This window comes from Bos mutus, chromosome 19 (genome assembly GCF_027580195.1).
Source record: "Bos mutus isolate GX-2022 chromosome 19, NWIPB_WYAK_1.1, whole genome shotgun sequence".
Classification (NCBI taxonomy): Eukaryota; Metazoa; Chordata; class Mammalia; order Artiodactyla; family Bovidae; genus Bos; species Bos mutus.
In genome coordinates this window covers 61,104,627-61,123,406 of record NC_091635.1, presented here as the reverse complement: position 1 = coordinate 61,123,406, position 18,780 = coordinate 61,104,627, and the positions used below count along the sequence as shown (strand labels likewise).

Below are 18,780 nucleotides of genomic sequence, written 5' to 3'. Positions count from 1 at the left end.
GTATAATTCTTCTGTGTATTCTTGCCACCTCTTCTTAACAGCTTCTGCTTCTGTTAGGTCCACAGCATTTCTGTCCTTATTGAGCCCATCTTTGCATGAAATATTCCCTTGGTATCTCTAATTTTCTTGAAGAGATCTCTAGGCTTTCTCATTCTATTGCTTTCCTCTATTTCTTTGCATTGGTCACTGAGGAAGGCTTTCTTATTTCTCCTTGCTATTTGAAACTCTGCATTCAGATTGATATGTCTTTCTTTTTCTCCTTTGTCTTTAGCTTCTCTTCATTTATCAGCTATTGCAACACCTCCTCAGATAACCATTTTGTCTCTTTGCATTTCTTTTTCTTGGGAATGGTTTTGATCACTGCCTCCTGTACAATGTTACAAACCCCTATCCATAGTTCATCAGGCACTCTATCTATCAGATCTAATCCCTTGAATCTATTTGTCACTTCCACTGTATAATTGTAAGGGATATGATTTAGGTCATACCTGAATGATCTAGTGGCTTTCCCTACTTTCTTCAATTTAAGTCTGAATTTTACAATAAGGAGTTCATGATCTGAGCCACAGTCAACTTCTGGTCTTGCTTTTGCTGACTATATCGAGCTTCTCCATCTTTGGTTACAAATATATAATCAGTCTCATTTTGGTATTGATTATCTGGTGATGTCCATGTGTAAAGTCATCTCTTATATTGTTGGAAGAGGGTTTTACTACGACCAATGCATTCTCTTGGCAAAACATTTTTAGCCTTACTCTGTTTCATTTTGTACTCCAAGGTCAAACTTACCTGTTACTCCAGGTATCTCTTGACTTCCTACTTTTTCATTCAAGTTCCCTATGATGTAAAGGACATCTTTTTTGGTGTTAGTTCTAGGAGGTCTTGTAAGTCTTCATAGAACCATTCAACATCAGCTTCTTCAGCACTAGTGGTTGATTAGCATCACTGTTTTTGAGATTGCACCAAAGTACTGCGTTTTGGACTCTTTGTTGACTATGAGGACTACTTCATTTCTTCTAAGGGATTCTTGCTCAGAGTAGTAGAAATAATGGTCATCTGAATTAAATTTACCCATTCCATTTCATTTTAGTTCACTGATTCCTAAAATATTGATGTTCACTCTGTCTCCTGTTTGACCACTTCCAATTTACCTTGATTGATGGACCTAACGTTTCAGGTTCCTATGCAATATTGTTTTTTATAACCTTGGGCTTTACTTCCATTAACAGTCACATCCACAACTGGGCATTGTTTTCACTTTGACTCAGCCTTTTCAGCCCTTCTGGAGCTATTTCTCCACTCTTCTCCAGTGGCATAATGGACACCTACCAACCTGGGGAATTCATCTTTCAGTGTCATGTCTTTTTGCCTTTTCATACTGTTCATGGGGTTCTAAAGGCAAGACTACTGAAGTGGTTTGCCATTCCCTTCCCTTATGGTCCCTTCCCAGTGGACCATGTTTTGTCAGAACTCTCTACCATGACCTGTCCATCTTGGGTGACCCTACATGACATGGCTCATAGTTTTATTGAGTCAGACAAGGCTGTGGTCTAAGTGACTATGAGTTTTAATTTGTTTCAAATTCATTTGGGAGATGGTTGGCATAGGGATAAATTTAAAAGCTAATATTTTTGTATGCTATACTCACTTGTAAAGATAAACTAGATTTTTGCTTGTTTTTTTTTTTTTTTATTTTTATTTTGGTAGAAGCAATTCTGAAAACTTATTGCAAATGATAGTTTCATTTTGTCTAGGAATGTTGGCTTGCTTTTACCGTGGCAATGCGGGTTTGAAATTTGGATTCAGCTTTCAAAAGTAACTCTCCATCACTATCTTCTTTCAAGAATGGAAAATTTCAAGTCAATTTTGGGCGTTTGTATTCACTGCACCAAACATTTCTGAAGTTTCCACACTTGCCTATAAATAAGACATTCCATCATCTTTAAAATGTCAAATCTTCTGATAAATTGAATTTCATAAAATATTGCTCTATTGATCTTAGTGCATAACTTTCTATTGAAAACTTGTGACTGGGACTTTTCTTTTGTGTACTTACACAGATAGAGACATTTATGATGTCAGGTCCCTAACTCTAAATTCAGAGCCTGGCACTACATCAAATCCAAACTGATCATAGGGACCTTTTCCTCATTGTTGCCACATTAACTTTGTAGTCAAATTTCTTTAATGTTTTCAAAATAATGTAGAGATGAGCCCTGTGAATCTACAGTGTGGCTAGTACATAGTACATAGTGGGTATGCAATTTGTGTTTCCTTTTGTCTTAGAACAAAAGAAAGTCAAACCTGTCTCAGAACTCAATTTTGAGAGATAATTGAATTTACAAAAAGGTTATTGAAGAAAACTGATGACAGGACCAGACTGAACAGGGAAAATTCAAAGCAAACTGTTTCTCTCCACACCAACTTTCCCAGGGCTGCTCTTAAAATAGTCTGCAGTTATGTGCAGGTTCTTTTAAAAAAATTTTAAAGGCAAATAACATTTTCATATCTTTATAATGCATTTCATCTGTTCTTGCCATTTTTTAGAGCAACTCAATGAGAAAACATTATTTTATTGTTGTTGTTGTTCAGTCACTCAGTCATATCCAACTCTTTGTGACCTGATGGACTGTAGCACACCAGGCTTCCATCCCTGTCCTTCACTATTTCTCGGAGTTTGCTCAAACTCAGGTCTGTTGAGTCAATGATCCCATCCAACATATCATCCTCTGTTGCCCTCTTCTCCTCCTGCCCTCAATCTTTCCCTGCATCAAGTTCTTTTCCAGTGAGCTGGCTCTTTGCATTGGGTGGCCAAAGTATAGGAGCTTCAGCTTCAGCATCCGTCTACCAATGAATATTCAGAGTTGATTTCCTTTAGGATTGACTGGTTTGATCTCCTAGCTGTCCAAGAGATTCTCAAGAGTCTTCTCCAATACCACAGTAAGAAAGCATCAATTCTTCAGTGCTCAGCCTTCTTTATGGCCCAAATCTCACATCTGTACATGACTGCTGGAAAAGCCATAGCTTTGACTTTATGGACCTTGTCAGCAAAGTGATGTCTATGCTTTTAATATGTTTTCTAGTTTTGTCACAGCTTTTCTTCCAAGGAACAAGTGTTTTTGTTTGTTTGTTTTGTTTTGATTTGTTTTTTAATTTCATGGCTGCAGTCACTGTCCACAGTGATTTTGGAGTCTAAGAAGATAAAGTCTGTCACTGTTTCCATTTTTCCCCATCTATTTGCCCTGAAGTTATGGGACCAAATATCATGATCTTCATTTTTGTCTGTTGAAGTTTAAGCCAGATTTTTCACCCTCCTCTTTCACTTTCATCAAGAGGCCCTTTAGTTTTTCTTCAGAAAGTGATATCACTTTTTTAGAGTGATATCATCTGCATATCTGAGGTTATTGATATTTCTCCCAGTAGTCTTGATTCTAGCTTGTGCTTCATCTAGTCCAGCATTTTGCATGATGTACTCTGCATATAAGTTAAGTAAGCAGGGTGACAATATACAGCTTTAATATATTCATTTCCTAATTTTGAACCAATCCATTGTTCCATGTTCTGTTCTAACTGTTGCTTCTTGGCCCGCATACAGGTTTCTCAGGAGGCAGGTACGGTGGTCTGGTATTCCAATCTATTTCAGAATTTTCCACAGTTTTTTTTTTTGTGATGCACATAGTCAAAGGCTTTACATAGTCAATGAAACAGAAGTCAATGTTTTTCTGGAATTCCTTTGCTTTTTCTATGATCCAATAGATGTTGCCAATTTGATCTCTAGTTCCTCTGCCTTTTCTAAGTCCAGCTGTACATCTGGAAGTTTTGTTTCACATACTGTTGAAGCCTAGTTTGAAGTATTTTGAGCATTACCTTGGTAGCATGTGAAATGAGTGCAATTGTACAGTAGTTTGAACATTCTTTGGCATTGCTTTATTTGGTATTGGAATGAAAACTGACCTTTTCCAGTCCTTTGGCCACAGCATCATCTTTTAGGATTTGAAATAGCTCAACTGACTAGTATTAATATTTAGCTTGTTCATAATATTTTAAAAGGGTGAATGGCTTTCTTTGGAATACTACCCCAGGATCCATGGGATGCTAGAGGGATGGGAGCACTAAAAGGGGAGCTTTGCCACCGTTAGCCAAATGGTGTCCTTCATCCAACATACTATGCTGTCTCCATGCTCTTTCTTCACTGGGGTGGACTGATGTGCTTCAGGGCAACCTCAAGAGCAAACTCCTGTGGGTGGCCCACACATAGGTGTGGGGTTGAAACCACAGCTGTACTCCAGGGGGCATGCAGCTAAGGAAGAAAAGCTGAAATCACTTCTCACAGTTGTCCAAGTAATGAACTGACACCCCTGTGACTGGCCTTGTAAACTCATTGCCTACAGAAGATCTGAATGGACAATGAATGCTCTTGCAACCAAGATGCAAATAGCTTTAAGCTTTAGCATTTGTGGACTGTGTGGGCACATACACATGGGGGTTGGGCCAGGACAGAGTCAGAGTTGCCCCCATAACACCAACAGCAGGTCCAGATCCATGATTGTTGCAATCCTGAGACTTGACTTCAATGGAATCTATGCTGGTGGCCTGGTGAAAATAACACCTACAGTCAATTGCTGGTAAACCATAGTTAAGGTGGGACTGAGAGAAGTCCCAACAATAGTATAATCTGAGAGCTCACACAACAAGTGAAAGGTGACAACAGAATATACCCACAGTTGAGCAGCTCCCCAGAAGGAATATTCAGCACCTTCCCTCACAGCTGGAGCCCCGGTTTCACCTACCTATCACTGCAGATCAGAAACACAAAGAAACTGTTATGAAGGCTTATACTCCAACAACTAGGGAGCAGAACCCACCTCTGACAGGGAAGTGACAACCACATAGTGAAAGAAGAGGCCCTGCTCAATACCCAGAGCAGGCTTGGGTCAGCACAATATGTCACACCTTCTACAAAGGAGATAATGGCCAGCATAGACTGAGTAAAGAGGTGGCAGACATCAATATCATAAAAAAACCTCGCACCAAAAAATATTAAACCTGTGTAGGCTACACAGATATGTTCCCACATAAAATAGTCTTCCAAGGCAGTCTGAAGATCTGATATCAGGCAGGACAACCCCAGAGCATTTATCGTTGAAGACTTACAGATCTTGAGTGCACGAACTCCACAGGTCTGGGTGAAAAAGAAACTCCACTCTTGGAGGATGCACACAAGTTCTCATGTACACTGGAACCCAGCACAAAGCAGTATCTGCATAGGAACCTGGGCTAAGGGTCTTAGGGGTTCTCCTGGTGAGGTGAAAGGCAACTATCACTTACTGTGAGGACAAGGACACTGGTAGCAGAAGCTCCAGAGAATATTGATCAGAGTGAGATCTCCTAGAGGTCCACATTTCAATATCAAAACCAAGCCACCCCTAAACCTGCAGGCTAAAGAGCTAGAAAGCCTCAGACCAAAAAACCACCAAGACCGGAACACAGCCCCACCCATCAGAAGACAGGCTGTCTAAAGTCATACAGAGTTCACAGCCACCTCAAAGCACACCATTTGACACTTCCCTGCCTATCAGAGGGACAAGATCCAGTTTCACCAATGAAAGGGCAGGAACCAAGAAGCCTACACAAGCCCCTGGATCAACCTCACCTAGCAGGAAGAGGACATCAGAAGCAAGAGGAATTATGATGCTGCAGTCCATGGAAAGTAGACCGCAAACACCAAAATTCAGACAAATGAGTCAACAGAGAAATATGCTGCAAAGGAACAAGGTAAATATGTGCAAGAATAACCAAATGAAGCAGAGATAGGCAATGTATCTGAAAACAAATTCAAAGAAATAATAATAAAGATGATCCAAAATCTCAGAAAAAGTGTGAAAGCCCAGAGAATTAAGATACAAGAAAAGTTTAACAAGAAGTTAGAAAATTTAAAGAACAAACCAACAGAGATAAACAATACAATAACTGACATGAAAAACATACTAGAAGAAGTTAATCGCAGAATAACTGAGACAAAAGAATAAGTGAACTGGAGACAGAGTAGTGGAAATCACAGCCACAGAATAGGATACAAAAAGAAGAATGAAAAGAAATGAGGACAGATTCACTCAGAGATTTCTGGGACAATATCAAATGCATTAATATTTGCATTATATTGGCCCCAGAAGGACAGAGCAAGAGAAAGGGTCTGAAGTGGTTATAATCAAAAACTTCCCTAATGTGAGAAAGAAAATAATCAGTCAAGTCCAGGAAGTGCAGAGTCCCATACAGAACAAACCCAAACAAAAACAAGTTAAGACACATATTAATCAAGCTAACAAAAATTAAACACAAAGAAAAAATATTAAAAGCAGCAAGGGAAAAATCAGCTAATAACATACAAGGGAATCCCCATAAGGTTAACATCTGATCTTTCAACAGAAATTCTGTAGGCCAGAGTGGAGTGGCAGAATATATTTAAAGTGATGAAAGAGAAAAACCTACAACCAAGAAAACTCGGTACCCCCAGACAAGCTTTCGGAGAAGGCAATCGCACCCCACTCCAGTACTCTTGCCTGGAAAATCTCAGGGATGGGGGAGCCTTGTGGGCTGCCGTCTATGGGGTCGCACAGAGTCAGACACAACTGAAGCGACTTAGCAGCAGCAGTAGCAGCAGCAGACCAGCTTTGCAACAAATGCTAAAGGAACTTCTCTCATCAGGAAATACAAGAGAAGGAAAAGACTTAAAAAACAGTTTAAAATGGTAATAGGAATATAAATATTGATAATACCTTAGATGTAAATGGATTAAATATTCCAACCAAAAGACACAGAATGGCTCAAGGGATACAAAAATAAGATCTGTATATATGCTATCTGTGAGACCCATTTCAGACCCAGGGACACATATGGATTGAAAATGAGGGGATGGAAAAAGATATTCCATGCAAATGGAAATCAAAAGAAAGCTGGAGTAGCAATACTTTTATCAGATTAAATAGACTTTAAAATAAAGACTGTTAAAATAGACAAAGAGACCGCCGCGGACGCCGACGCCATGAACAGCGTAGGGGAGGCTTGCACCGACATGAAGCGCGAGTACGATCAGTGCTTCAATCGCTGGTTTGCCGAGAAGTTCCTCAAGGGGGACGGCTCCGGGGACCCATGCACCGACCTCTTCAAGCGCTACCAGCAGTGTGTTCAGAAAGCGATAAAGGAGAAGGAGATTCCTATTGAAGGACTGGAGTTCATGGGCCATGGCAAAGAAAAGCCTGAAAGCTCTTCTTGACCTTGACAGTCATCTTGAAAGTGGAATCCTCAAATCAGAAAATTGAGGACTCTGGATCATATCAATTAAAACTGAAGATAGCATGATTTGATGAATTTAGGAGGGAAGAACTTCCTTTCCTCCTTGATATCTTTCTCTCATTTGTAAAAAATGATGAACCATCACTCTTTGCTTTGAGATTTCTGGCTTTGGCATCACAGCAGGAACTCAATATTCTAAATAATGGGATTATTTGGGATTATCATTGCAGTACTTGGTCTGGGATCAGTTTTAAATATATCTTGTATAAAAACTCTAGTAAGCTTGTCAGGATGACTAAGGTTGCCTGACCTTGAGCCATTCTTTGAAGGACATTACGTACACTCTCCTGGGGTTATTTGTTCATGGAAGCAACTGGTTAAGATCTCTTTTCTCTCAGGGAGCTAATCCTCTAGAAAGGGTTCCCAGCACAACAGAAAACTCCTAGAGGAGAACATAGGCAAAACACTCTCTGACATACATCACAGCAGGATCCTCTATGACCCACCTCCCAGAATATCGGAAATAAAAGCAAAAATAAACAAATGGGACCTAATTAACCTTAAAAGCTTCTGCACATCAAAGGAAACTATCAGCAAGGTGAAAAGACAGCCTTCAGAATGGGAGAAAACAATAGCAAATGAAGCAACTGACAAACAACTAATCTCAAAAATATACAAGCAACTCCTACAGCTCAAATCCAGAAACATAAATGACCCAATCAAAAAATGGGCCAAAGAACTAAATAGACATTTCTCCAAAGAAGACATACAGATGGCTAACAAAACACATGAAAAGATGCTCAACATCACTCATTATCAGAGAAATGCAAATCAAAACCACTATGAGGTACCATTTCACACCAGTCAGAATGGCTGCGATCCAAAAGTCTACAAATAATAAATGTTGGAGAGGGTTGGAGGAAAGGGAACCTCTTACACTGTTGGTGGAATGCAAACTAGTACAGCCACTATGGAGAACAGTGTGGAGATTCCTTAAAAACCTGGAAATAGAACTGCCTTATGATCCAGCAATCCCACTACTGGGCATACACACTGAGGAAACCAGAAGGGAAAGAGACACGTGTACCCCAATGTTCATTGAAAACTGTTTACAATAGCCAGGACATGGAAACAACCTAGATGTCCATCAGCAGATGAATGGATAAGAAAGCTGTGGTACATATACACAATGGAGTATTACTCAGCCATTAAAAAGAATACATTTGAATCAGTTCTAATGAGGTGGATGAAACTGGAGCCTATTATACAAAATAAGCCAGAAGGAAAAACACCAATACAGTATACTAACGCATATATATGGAATTTAGAAAGATGATAACAATAACCCTGTGTACAAAACAGCAAAAGTGACGCTGATGTATGGAACAGTCTTATGGACTCTGTGGGAGAGGGAGGGGGTGGGAAGATTTGGGAGAATGGCATTGAAACATGTAAAATATCATGTATGAAACGAGATGCCAGTCCAGGTTCAATGCACGATACTGGATGCTTGGGGCTAGTGCACTGGGAAGACCCAGAGGGATGGTATGGGGAGGGAGGAGGGAGGAGGGTTCAGGATGGGGAGCACATGTATACCTGTGATGGATTCATTTTGATATTTGGCAAAACTAATACAATTATGGAAAGTTTAAAAATAAAATAAAATAAAAAAAAGAAAAAAAAAATAGACAAAGAAAGAACACTACATAATGATCAAGGGATCAATCCAAGAAGATACAAAAATTCTATATAGGAGCACCTCAAAACATAAGGCAAACATTAATATGTAATAGTAACATGTATAATAATAATGTATATAATGTATACATATATAAATGTATATAATAATAATGTATATAATTACTGTAATAATAATACAGCAAATCCATAAAAGGGGAAACCAACAGCAACACAATAGTGGATGAGTTTAACACCAACTTAGGCCAATGGAAATGTCCTCCAGACAGAAAATTATTAAGGAAACACAGATTGCAAATAATACATTAGACTTAATGTATAGACTTAATTGATATTTAAGTAGACTTAATTGATATTTATAGGATATTTCATATAGAAGTAGCAAAACTCACTTTCTTCTTGAGAGCACGTAAAACTTTCCTCAGGACAGATTACATCATGGGTCACAAAAAAGTCCTTGAAGTTTAAGATAATTGAAATCATCTCAGGGATCTTTTCTGGCCACAAGGGTATGAGGTTAGATATCAGTTATTGGGGGAAAAATAAACCTTAATAAACACAAACACATGGAGGCTAAACAGTGTGCTACCAAATAACCAAGAGATCACTGAAGAAATCAAAGAGGAAATAAAAAATCCCTAGAGACAAATCACAGTGAAAACATGATGAACCAAAATGCATGGGATGCAGTAAAAGCAGCTCTAAGAGGAAAGTTTATAGCAATACAATCCTACTTCAAGAGGCAAGAAAAATCTCAAATAAATAACCTAACCTTATAGCTAAAGCAATTAGAGAAAGAAAAACAAAAACCCAGTTAGAAGAAGGAACAAAATCCTAAAGATCAGATCAGAAATAAATGAAAAGAAATGAAGGAAACAATAGCGAAGATCAATAAAACTAACAGCTGGTTCTTTGAGAAGATAAGCAAAATTTATGAATTGTTACCAGGCTCATCAAGAAAACAAGAGAGAAAACTCAAATCAATCAAATTAGCAATAAAAAAGGAAAATTTACAACTAATACTACAGAAATGCAAAGGATCATAAGAGACTACTAGAAGCCACTATATGCCAATAAAATGGACAACTTGGAAGACATGGACAAATTCTTAGAAAGGTATAACTTTCCAAGACTGAACCAGAAGAAAATAGAACCTATGAATTGATAAATCATAAGTACTAAAATTGAAATGGGGATCAAAGATCTTCCAACAAGCAAAAGTTCAGGGCCATGTGGGTTCAAAGTTAAATTCTATCAAATATATAGAAAAGAACTAGCACCTATTGTTCTCAAACTCAACCAAAAAATTTCAGAAGACAGAACACTCCCAAACTTATTCTACAAGTCCACAATCACCTTGACATTAAAATGAGACAGTTCAGTTCAGTCACTCAGCTGTGTCCAACTCTTTGCGACCCCATAAATCACAGCACGCCAGGCCTGCCTGTCCATCACCAACTCCCAGAGTTCACTCAAACTTCCGTCCATCGAGTCAGTGATGCAGTCCGGCCATCTCATCCGCTGTCGTCCCCTTCTCCTCCTGCCCCCAATCCCTTCCAGCATCAGTCTTTTCCAATGAGTCAACTCTTCACATGAGGTGGCCAAAGTACTGGAGTTTCAGCTTCAGCATCATTCCCTCCAAAGAAATCCCAGGGCTGATATCCTTCAGAATGGACTGGTTGGATCTCCTTGCAGTCCAAGGGACTCTCAAGAGTCTTCTCCAACACCACAGTTCAAAAGCATCAATTCTTTGGCACTCAGCCTTCTTCACAGTCCAACTCTCACATCCATACATGACCACAGGAAAAACCATAGCCTTGACTAGACGAACCTTTGTTGGCAAAGTAATGTCTCTGCTTTTGAATATGCTATCTAGGTTGGTCATAACTTTCCTTCCAAGGAGTAAGCATCTTTTAATTTCATGGCTGCAGTCACCATCTGTAGTGATTTTGGAGCCCCCCAAAAATAAAGTCTGACAAAGACATCACAAAAAGAAATAAAATTATAGGGCAATATTACTGATGAAAATAAATTTAAAAATCCTCAACAAAATTGTAGCAAGCATAGTCCAAAAACACAAAAAAAGGATCATGCATGATCATCAAGTTGTCTTTATCCCAGGGATGCAGGCATTCTTCAAAATCCACAAATCAGTCAATGTGATATACCATGTTAACAAACTGAAGGATAAAATCCATATGACCATCTCAGTAGATGCAGACAAAGCTTTTGACAAAATTCCATACCCATTTATAATAAAAACTTTCTGGAAGTGGACATCGAGGGAACCTACCTCAACATAATAAATGCCATAAATGACAAACTCACAATCAACATTATTCTCAGTGGTGAAAACCTGAAAGCATTTTCTTTAAGATCAGGAATAAGACAAGGGTGTTCACTCTTGCTACTATTGTTCAATGTAGTGTTGCATGTCCTAGCCATGACAATAAGAGAAGAAAAAGAAACAAAATGGATCCAAATTTGTAAAGAAGTAAAACTCTCAGTTTACAGATGTCATGGTCCTATACTTAGAAAAGCCTTGAAGTGTCACCAGAAAATTTATAGAGCTAATCAATGAATTTAGTAAAGTTGCAGGATACAAGAGTAATGAACAAGAATCTCTTGCATTCCTATACACTAACAAAGAAAAATCATCAAGTGAAATTAAGTAAACAATCCTACATAGCATTGCAACCAAAAGAATAAAATACCTTTGAATAAACTTACCTAAAGAGACAAAAGACCTGTATGCTGATAACTATAAGACACTAATGAAAGAAATCAAGGATGACACACACAGGTGGAGAGATATATTATGCTTTTGGATTGGAACAATCAATATTGTGAAATGACTATTACTGAAAGCAATCTGCAGATTTAATGCAATCTGTATCAGATAACCAAAGGCATTTTTCACAGAACTAGAACAAAATTTTTACAATTTGTGTGGAAATATTAAAGATTCCCAATAGACACAGCTATCTTGAGAAAAAATAAAAAAAAAAAAAAGCAGAGCTGAAGAATTCAGGTTCTCTGACTTAAGATTATACTACAAAGACAGTCATTAAGACATGGTACTGGCACAATACCAGAAATAGAGATTAATGAAACAGGAAAGAAATACCAGAGACAAACTGACACACCTAATGGGCACCTGATATTTGCCAAAGGAGGCAAAAATGTACAACGAATAAAAGGTAGTCTCTTCAATAAATAGTGCTCAGAAAACTGGACAGCTACATGTAAAAGAATGATATTAAAACACTTCTTAACTGCAAGTAGGAAAATGAACTAAAAATGCATTAAATACCTAAATATAATGCCAGAGAATGAAACTCTTAGAGGAAAACATAGAACAGTCTTTGACATACAAATATTTAACATAATCACAGCAAGATCCTCTTTGACCCCCCTCCGCCTTCTAGAGTAATGGAAATAAAGATAAAATAAACAAAGGTGTCCTAATTAAATTTAAAAGCTTCTGCACTGAAAAGTAAGCCATAAATAAAACAAAACAAAACAAAAAAAACAGCCCTCAGAATGGGAGAAAATATTTGCAAATGAAGCAACTGACAAAACATTAAATATACTAAAAAACTCACGTAGTTCAATATCAAATAAACAACCCAATAAAAAATGAGTGAGTGACCTAAATAGATATTTCTCCAAAGAAGACATACAGATGACCAACAAATACACAAAAAGGTGCTCAACATCACTAATTACTAGAGAAATGCATATCAAAAGGACAATGAGCTATCACCTCACATTGGTTAGAACGGCCATCATTAAAAAATCTACAAACAATAAATGCTGGAGACAGTGTGGAGATAAGGGAAGCTCCTACACTGTTGGTGGCAATATAAATTAGTTTAAAAAACTAAAAATAGAGCTACCATGTGATCTAGCAATCTCATTCCTGGGGATTTATCCAGAGAAAACCATAATTTGAGAAGATACATGCACCCAACCTAAATGTTCATCAACAGAGGAATAGATGAAGAAGATGTAATACATATATACAGTGCAACACTTCTCAAGCATAAAAAAAAGAATGAAATAATGCCACTTGCAGCAACTTGAATGGACTTGAAGATTGTGGTATTGAATGAAGTAAGTCAGACAGAAAGAAAAAAAGTCATATGATATTGCTTATATATGAAATCTTAAAGGTACAAATGAACTTTTTTACAAAATGGAAATAGAGTACCAAATTTAGAAAACAAACTTATGGTTACCAGGGGGCAACTGGGGGAGGGATAACTTGGGAGACTGGCATTGACATATACACACTACTATATATAAAATAGATAACTAATAAGAATCTACTTAATAGCACAGGGAATTTTTCAATACTTTGTAATGACCTAAATGGGAATATAATCTAAACAAGAGTGGATATACGTGTATATATAACTAACTCACTTTGCTGTATAGCAGAAACTGACAAAACATTGTAAATCAACTATATTCCAATAAAAAAATTAATTTAAAAAGAACACATATTGTCTAACCTAAGTAAATCTCAAGGATTTCACATGTAGTCAAAGAAAATATTAATTGGATATCTTACATATGTTTTTAAATCCATGTGTACTTACTGTATAGTTACAGGGTATCTCATTTTGAAATATCAACTTATATTTGGAAATACTTGATATGAGCTTATATTTCATAAAAGTTATAGTTGAGAAAGTATATTCATACTCCTAAATTGTAAGCATACTTAGAAATTTCCCAATAACTGAATTGAGTGTAAGGTTTTACTTGAATCTCCCCAGGACCCATCAATTGTATGTGTCTTGTCAATATATGTCAAGTTCAGTGTGAGGTTCACAGGCGACTCTCCCAGGACTCCACTGACATCAGAGGAGGACCAGTGGCACAATCTGCAAGTCCTCAGATTCAGTGTTTTCTGGAAGTCAGGCATAGCTGGCTGGCTTGTGGGCTTGGCAGTTGTTTGGGTAACAGGACCAAATCTATTTTAGAACAGGACCACTCAAGATGACACAGACAGTGAAGTCTTACAGGATTTCGCACTTTGTTGGAAGGTTTTATTCCATCATTAGATGGTATTAGATGATATCATTTAGATGATATTGCAGAAAACACACCTTGACCACATAATAATGGTCGTGATAGCTGTAAAATCACATCTAACATCTTTATACAAAGGAAATAGTCCAGTGCTTAATCATTTGTTCATGTTGAAGCTTTGAAGCATTGTCATTTTCCCAAGGCCTTGTGCTAAGGAATGGGAGCCCAAGGCTGAGCTGCTTTTGCTTCTGCTCCGGAGGCAGAATCAATAAACAGACAATCATGATAGAATGTGCTAGAAGGTTTGATGGAGGGAATCACAGAAGTGAGGCTTCCAGCTCCAGCTGTGTAGAGAGGAAAATATGGGGAAGTTTTCCGAAGAAAGTAACCTATGATGAGACTGTTGACGAAACAGAAGCTCTGAAGTCTCATGTTGTCAGGTCAAAGAGTTGAGGAGAGGCGGGTCCTGGGAGTCATGAACTCCATTTCCCACCTCCTGCAAGCTGCAGTCGTACATCAGTTGTTTGAACTGGGTACTTTTTGATTCACAAAATCAAAAACATAGATAAAGAGTTTGTGGCAGGAAGTGCTGAATCTGGAGTTATAAGGAAACTGAAAACCACTAAGTGGTCAGAGCCAGGGAGGGTTAAAAATGGAGAGACATACCTTACTTTCCATTTTCCAAAACTGGGGGAAATATTAGTAGTGGCTGGATTGAGAGCCCTGCTGAGGGTTTGGCATCTCAGGTTTCCTGCCTATCTAGCAGCCTCCTCTGTCCTCTACCCTCCAAGACAGGATTCTGGCCTTCAGATGAACACTGAATGGTTTTATAATTTAAAAAATTAAATTACTCTATAAATAATTCATTACAAATTCTGTGTCCATGAGCTGTATTAATAGTGATTAAGAAACCAGTGCTCTCAGATTCAATTAGCAAAACTGCAAGGATTCACAGAGCGTTATACTGGAAAACTGAGGAAAATATGCGGGTGTGCAAATGCGACCTATCTGAAAGTGCTGCAGAAGAGCTTGAAAAATGCCTCCCCTTCAGCAAGTGCTTTCCTTGTACTGCCATTTTCTTTTTGGGTGACAAATGTAGCTGATGATGAAGCCAGTGGAACTTTAGGCTTGGACTCAGACTCTTAAGTCAGGATTCTCTGACTTGCCTGTTGAATTACTGCTTGTGAATTTATAGATTCCTCAGCCCCACTTCTGGTGATTAGGTTCAAGGAGTTCAGATATGGGGCTTAGAAATCTATAGCTTAAAAAGTAACTCATATGACTCTTGTCATAAGACAAGTTTGGGGAATGTGCTCCAAGTAGAAACTGGAGCTGATCATGGCTGTGAAATGCCATCCTGTGGGGATGGATGATGATGAGACATGAGGATGCCATTTACTAGTCCTTTCTGGTTTTTCTTTGCAATAGATAATGTAGAAGACTATCTCTGTGGATTCTGAATGAGTAGTAGTTTAATCCAGTAAACATGAAAACAAGAAGAAGGCATCATGACTTGCTAATTAATTCTCTTTTATATAAATAAGAGAAAACAAATAGCTTTGGGAATATAATCATAGAAATCCAACCTGGATTTCTGAAACAGTCTTGGTATTCTTGCCAATAAAACCTTCTTTGACAAGAAAAGGGGAGAGTTTGTGACTTAAATGTCTTCCTGGCTCATAGAATTTTTATTTTTATATTTTTTTTATTTATTTATTATTTTTTTAAATTTAAAAATTTCATATATATTTATTTGTTTCTATTTGACAGGAATAGCAAAAATATATTTAGTATATATTTAGCTATTAAACATATTCTCCAGAAAATGTCATCTCCATTCAAGATGTTAATAACTACTACAATTACAATGGGAAACTGCCCCCTGCCCGCCCCACCACCAATACACAAAAAAGAAAAAGGTAAACCAGTTGTAATATTAAACTAAAATATAATTAGGAGAACTATTTGTAAAGAAAATCAATATACCCTCAATTCAATATTAACACTCTTCAGATTGTGTTGATGTTCCTCTCCTCGAGTTTGAACCACCAAGAAATGACTTGCATGTGCTTTGGCTAGAGATGAAACACAAGGTCAAGTCAAAAGTACTAGCTCTCCCCACTCTCAAATAAATAATTGTATGCAATAGGATTCTGTTAATAATTCTAAAGTGAAACATAATAAAATTTTCTTTAAAGGTCCAATGTCTTTATTTGAACTGTCCAATACATAAAAATACTGTGTATGGCTCGGACTTCTATCATACTTGGAGAAAAGCAAAAATGCATCATAGCAGGCATGTTTGTAAGAACTGCTACAGAGTCGGAGAATTTGAGTCACAGCTCTTGGGCTATCCTAGACATCTGTGGACTATAAAATGAGGTCATGGTCCAACTTAATCAAGTCCAGTTGTCAGGCTTTGGAAACTATGCACTTAAAGCATTTAGCATAGTATCTATTATTAGGTATTCATATACCTGGTAAAACTATGATTATCAATGTTTCTCAGTAGGTACCTGATGACTCTAGGCAGAAAACCTGAGAAAACAAAAAGTTAATTGAAGAATCTAAAAACAACCCATCTGTTGAATCCATTAATACAGCACCCTTGAAAAGTCAATGCTCCTACTTGACCCACTTAACAACCTATATGGAAGACAAAGCAGCTATTTACCACCTATATGGCATGGACGAGAAAAAGGAAAAACTAGGCAGGTAAGTGATTTACTCAAGGTCAATAGCTAATACAAGCAAAGCCAAGACTTGAATACTTCTGACTCCAAATGGTCTCCCATTCTACACCACAGGCATTTTTTTTTTTGAACAGCCTTGCCTCTCCGCAGAGAAAAGGCACTAACACATCAAATTCAAGTTCTTCCTTCACCACCGTGTAGCTCTTCCCTACCGGCTCTTTTTTTTTTTTTTAATATATAATTCTATTTTAATACTTTGACTTTTGATTTTTTCAAGTTTTCTTCTAGACATGGGTATATAAATCACAGTGGAGATATAAGACCTGGCATTGTTTTTCATGGATATTGCAAACAACTTTCTATACCAACAGAATAATTACAACTATCATTTTATTTATTTATTTTTTTAATTTTTCAGCACTTTATTTATTTATTTTTTTTTTATTTGATAAATTTAATGCCTTTTATTGCCATACCTCATTTTACTGTGCTTTGCTTTAGTGAGCTTTATAGATACATTTTTTTTTTTTTTTTTTTTCCTTGTTAATTTTCTGTTTAGTTGATCTATCCATAAGTGTGAGTGGGGTATTAAAGTCTCCCACTATTATTGTGTTATTGTTAATTTCTCCTTTCATACTTGTTAGGATTTGTCTTACATACTGTGGTGCTCCCATGTTGGGTGGATATATATTTATAATTGTTATATCTTCTTCTTGGATTGATCCTTTGATCATTATGTAGTGACCTTCTTTGTCTCTTTTCACAGCCTTTGTTTTAAAGTCTAATTTATCTGATACCAGTATTGTGACTCCTGCTTTCTTTTGGTCCCAATTTGCATGGAAAATCTTTTCCCAGCCCTTCACTTTCAGTCTGTATGTGTCCCCTGTTTTGAGGTGGGTCTCTTGTAGACAACATATGTAGGGGTCTTGTTTTTGTATCCATTCAGCCAGTCTTTGTCTTTTTTTTGGGCATTCAACCCATTTACGTTTAAGGTAATTACTAATAAGTATGATCCCGTTGCCATTTACTTTATTGTTTTAGGTTCGAGTTTATACACCATTTTTGTGTTTCCTGTCTAGAGAATATCCTTTAGTATTTGTTTGAGAGCTGGTTTGGTGGTGCAGAATTCTCTCAGCTTTTGCTTGTCTGAAAAGCTTTGATTTCTCCTTCATACTTGAATGAGATCCTTGCTGGGTACAATAATCTGGGCTGTAGGTTATTTTCTTTCATCATTTTAAGTATGTCTTGCCATTCCCTCCTGGCTTGAAGAGTTTCTATTGAAAGATCAGCTGTTATCCTTATGGGAATTCCTTGTGTGTTATTTGTTGTTTTTCCTTGCTGCTTTTAATATTTGTTCTTTGTGTTTGATCTTTGTTAATTTGATTAATATGTGTCTTGGGGTGTTTCTCCTTGGGTTTATCCTGTTTGGGACTCTCTGGGTTTCTTGGACTTGGGTGATTATTTCCTTCCCATTTTAGGAAGTTTTCAACTATTATCTCCTCAAGTATTTTCTCATGGTCTTTCTTTTTGTCTTCTTCTTCTGGAACCCCTATGATTCAGAATGTTGTAGCGTTTAATATTGTCCTGGAGGTCTCTGAGATTGTCCTCATTTCTTTTAATTCGTTTTTCTTTTATCCTCTCTGATTCATTTATTTCTACCATTCTATCTTCTAATTCACTAATCCTATCTTCTGCCTCTGTTATTCTATTATTTGTTGGCTCCAGAGTGTTTTTAATTTCATTTATTGCATTATTCATTATATATTGACTCTTTTTTTATTTCTTCTAGGTCCTTGTTAAACCTTTCTTGCATCTTCTCAATCCTTGTCTCCAGGCTATTTATCTGTGATTCCATTTTAATTTCAAGATTTTGGATCAATTTCACTATCATTATTTGGAATTCTTTATCAGGTAGATTCCCTATCTCTTCCTCTTTTGTTTGGTTTGGTGGGCATTTATCCTGTTCCTTTATCTGCTGGGTATTCCTCTGTCTCTTCATCTTGTTTAAATTGCTGAGTTTGGGAGTCCTTTCTGTATTCTGGCAGTTTGTGGAGTT

General features: G+C 37.3%; 2 protein-coding genes across 2 annotated transcripts in view; one reads left to right on the top strand and one right to left on the bottom strand.

The window, feature by feature from the left end:
- CA10 (carbonic anhydrase 10) overlaps positions 1-18,780 on the bottom strand; it is an 837,221-nt gene that overhangs the window by 176,227 nt on the left and 642,214 nt on the right. The window lies entirely within an intron of this gene.
- On the top strand, positions 7,031-7,722 carry LOC138992044 (TP53-regulated inhibitor of apoptosis 1). Its single transcript, XM_070388900.1, has one exon. The coding sequence runs from the start codon at positions 7,043-7,045 to the stop codon at positions 7,271-7,273; it is 231 nt and encodes a 76-aa protein (XP_070245001.1). The 5' UTR covers positions 7,031-7,042; the 3' UTR covers positions 7,274-7,722.

Bases quoted from the DNA above. Each gene is read 5' to 3' on its own strand.
- LOC138992044 (XM_070388900.1), top strand. From the start codon at position 7,043: ATGAACAGCGTAGGGGAGGCTTGCACCGACATGAAGCGCGAGTACGAT.